Genomic DNA, 2,681 nt, shown 5'->3' with positions numbered 1-2,681 from the left:
GAACTATCTAAATATTAACTTTACAAAGTTATTGAAATTCCTCTATTATGAAATATTTGCTATCAACAAAAAAACCAATGGGACATTTTTACTTATTTTTTTAAAGACATCCGACAACTGGCATCGGACTTTTCACTTAAGGGAATGTTTCAAAAAATAATTTGATTGATACAGATAAAATATGTATTTTTTATTAAACTCGATAATCACAAATCGTTCTAAATTGTACTAGATATAACAGTGTATATGTAATATATAGAGTACCTTTTAACTCGTGCATCTTCAGATATCAGACGAGGGGACTTGTCCCCCGAGTCTGATATTTGAAGAAGCACGAGTTAAAAAGTACTTTATTGTTTTGTATCATTGTTACCAGGAACTAAGTTACGCATGATCTGTCACTTTTACGTTAATAGCACGTAGTTCAACTGTATTCTCACGCACTGAATTTGCCATGATCTATCAAAATTTCATATGATCATTAAAAAAGAAGCAAGTGATTCGAGAGAAAGTAGACGGCGCTGTATTTCTTAAACTTTAGAACTATCTCGCACATATGTTGCAAATATTTTTATTGAGTAATTTTATGTGGAGAGTACATGAATTTAAAGAAATTACAGAAGTGCTCTAGAATAAACATTATCTATGAAGAAATGCTCAATATTCCTTTAGCCTCATCATCATTCGTGTTGAGCTCATAACATGAGAAAATGTATTATTCCAGTAGTGCCACGTTAATCCTTGATATCCAACACTTCCATACAACCCGTTCAGATTGCTGAGCCCACAATACACATGCCACCAACCACTACGCCACAACGTAGCACAATCATAATCCTTTGCGATATCATTATCCATGTCATATGTAGAAAAGTTATATCCATTATGAGCACCTAAGCTGTCAGCTGAATAATAAAGAAGTGCAAAAATAAAGAAATGTCCCTTATCAAAGTTAATCATTGCTAAATTGTAAAGAATTAAATTTATACTAATTAAATGAATTAAAGAGATTATTCTATATGGCATTGTAAAGATGTTCTGAAACATTATCTTTCCTTTAAATACAATAAACAAATGTTATTCTAAGTCACAAGTACACTCAGTTTAAAGAAAAATATACACTTTTCCATGATATCGAAAAATGAAAGCCTGACTAATTTACATCTGTAGCAGGACTTCATCACATCGAAATAAAAGAGAATTTCTTTTTTTTTTTTTTACTGGAGAAATGCAGATCAATCAACAAAGATACATGTAAATTGCTTTGAAATCATCCTTCTCTGTGAGCATAATGCTATTATAAATATCACCTAAACTTAAAATTTTAAAATCTTCATGAATGACATGAATGTGTATAATCTATGAACTTACAAGCATTTCCAGTATATCCTGTGATGTACAAAGTATATAAAGATTCAGGACTTCCAACCGAGTCGGAGTACTTGGCATAACGGTATTCTCCTGTTTGGTCTGTCAATTCGATTCTGAGCTCAAAATTTCTGTCTCCACTTATCTCATATAGAGCTTGATTACCTGTGATATAATTGACATATTAATTAGATTTGAAAACAATTACATATACATGTTTTTTTTTTAGCAAAATCGATAAATACACCTAAATAAATGAATAGACTAATAAAATAAATATATAGATAAAACTTCAGCGGAAGATGGAAAATCGGCTCAAAATGAGATTAATTTATGAAAGTTAGTGCTTCATCATTAAAATGCTTATTTATTTTATTAATTGAATACACGAGTTTTTCTAGTGGTAGCGTATCCCGATAAAATGTCTTAACATTATTACTGTACAAAATATATATCTAATGTTTTAAAACTCATTTTAAATTCCCTATGTATACCTAAATAGAATTCTGTATCCATAGTCCCAAATCCATCGGAGTACTCATTCCAGTTTCTGTAAAAATCGACACTGCCATCCATACGCTTTTGAAAGACCTGTCATTTGAATGTTAGCAAAGCATATTAATTTGAATATCATATAATCATTTATATTGCATCTAATACGATCAAGTTGAAACAGAAATTTAACCAAATTACTGATATCAAAAATTTTCATATATTTTTATTTTGAAATATAATGTTCTACTTCTACATTGCTGCATACATTAAAAGAAGGAGGTGTACTTTGTTTCCATTATACTATCTTCCGATTTGAAAATCTGAGTTTTCCAAATTATCATTCCGAGTTTTCTCAAACTGCATTCATTTCATTTACATTCAAGTTATTCTTAAATAATCATGTATAGCTATGACAGTTATTAAAAGATTTTTCAAAGTATAGATCATTTCAAGAAAGAAATTAAAGAATTAAGCAAATGTTAAAAAAATATTTTTCCTACAATCCATCGGCCTCCATCAGTTGTCATATCGCAAAACAGATTGCAAGTTTTACCATTTGTTAACGTTATCGACTATTCATATGAAGATGTTGATGGAGAAATCAAATTTCCACTGCAACCTTTAATCAACACAATTAATTTTTATAAGGTATCACTTAGTTTCTAATAAATATAAAAAAACAATGGAAAATTAATACGACTTGTAGAATCTTACCAAATTTTAAATTACATCTCTCTCCTCCACGATTTTCAGGACATCTACAGGGGTGTGTCAAATCTCCTTCACACAACTGTTTCTGTATATTATTAAATAGTAAA

General features: G+C 29.7%; 1 protein-coding gene across 1 annotated transcript; it reads right to left on the bottom strand.

Annotated features, from left to right (window-relative positions):
• Positions 1-657: 657 nt before the first annotated feature.
• LOC134257764 (fibrinogen-like protein A) lies at positions 658-1,944 on the bottom strand. Its single transcript, XM_062740357.1, has 3 exons — positions 1,863-1,944; positions 1,372-1,533; positions 658-905 (listed from the first exon to the last, which is right to left on the bottom strand). The coding sequence occupies exons 1-3, from the start codon at positions 1,942-1,944 to the stop codon at positions 658-660; spliced, it is 492 nt and encodes a 163-aa protein (XP_062596341.1).
• Positions 1,945-2,681: the final 737 nt, after the last annotated feature.

The sequence above is a fragment of the Saccostrea cucullata genome, unplaced genomic scaffold (genome assembly GCF_032062105.1).
Source record: "Saccostrea cucullata isolate Sc308-1 unplaced genomic scaffold, CSIRO_AGI_Scuc_v1 ctg15578, whole genome shotgun sequence".
NCBI lineage: Eukaryota > Metazoa > Mollusca > Bivalvia > Ostreida > Ostreidae > Saccostrea > Saccostrea cuccullata.
This window is presented reverse-complemented; position numbering and strand designations above follow the sequence as displayed.

Bases quoted from the DNA above. Each gene is read 5' to 3' on its own strand.
- LOC134257764 (XM_062740357.1), bottom strand. From the start codon at position 1,944: ATGGATGGCAGTGTCGATTTTTACAGAAACTGGAATGAGTACTCCGAT. The intron at 1,534-1,862 runs GTATACATAGGG...ATTATATCACAG, and splicing joins GGATACAGAATTCTATTTAG to GTAATCAAGCTCTATATGAG. The intron at 906-1,371 runs GTAAGTTCATAG...TTTATTATTCAG, and splicing joins AGGATATACTGGAAATGCTT to CTGACAGCTTAGGTGCTCAT.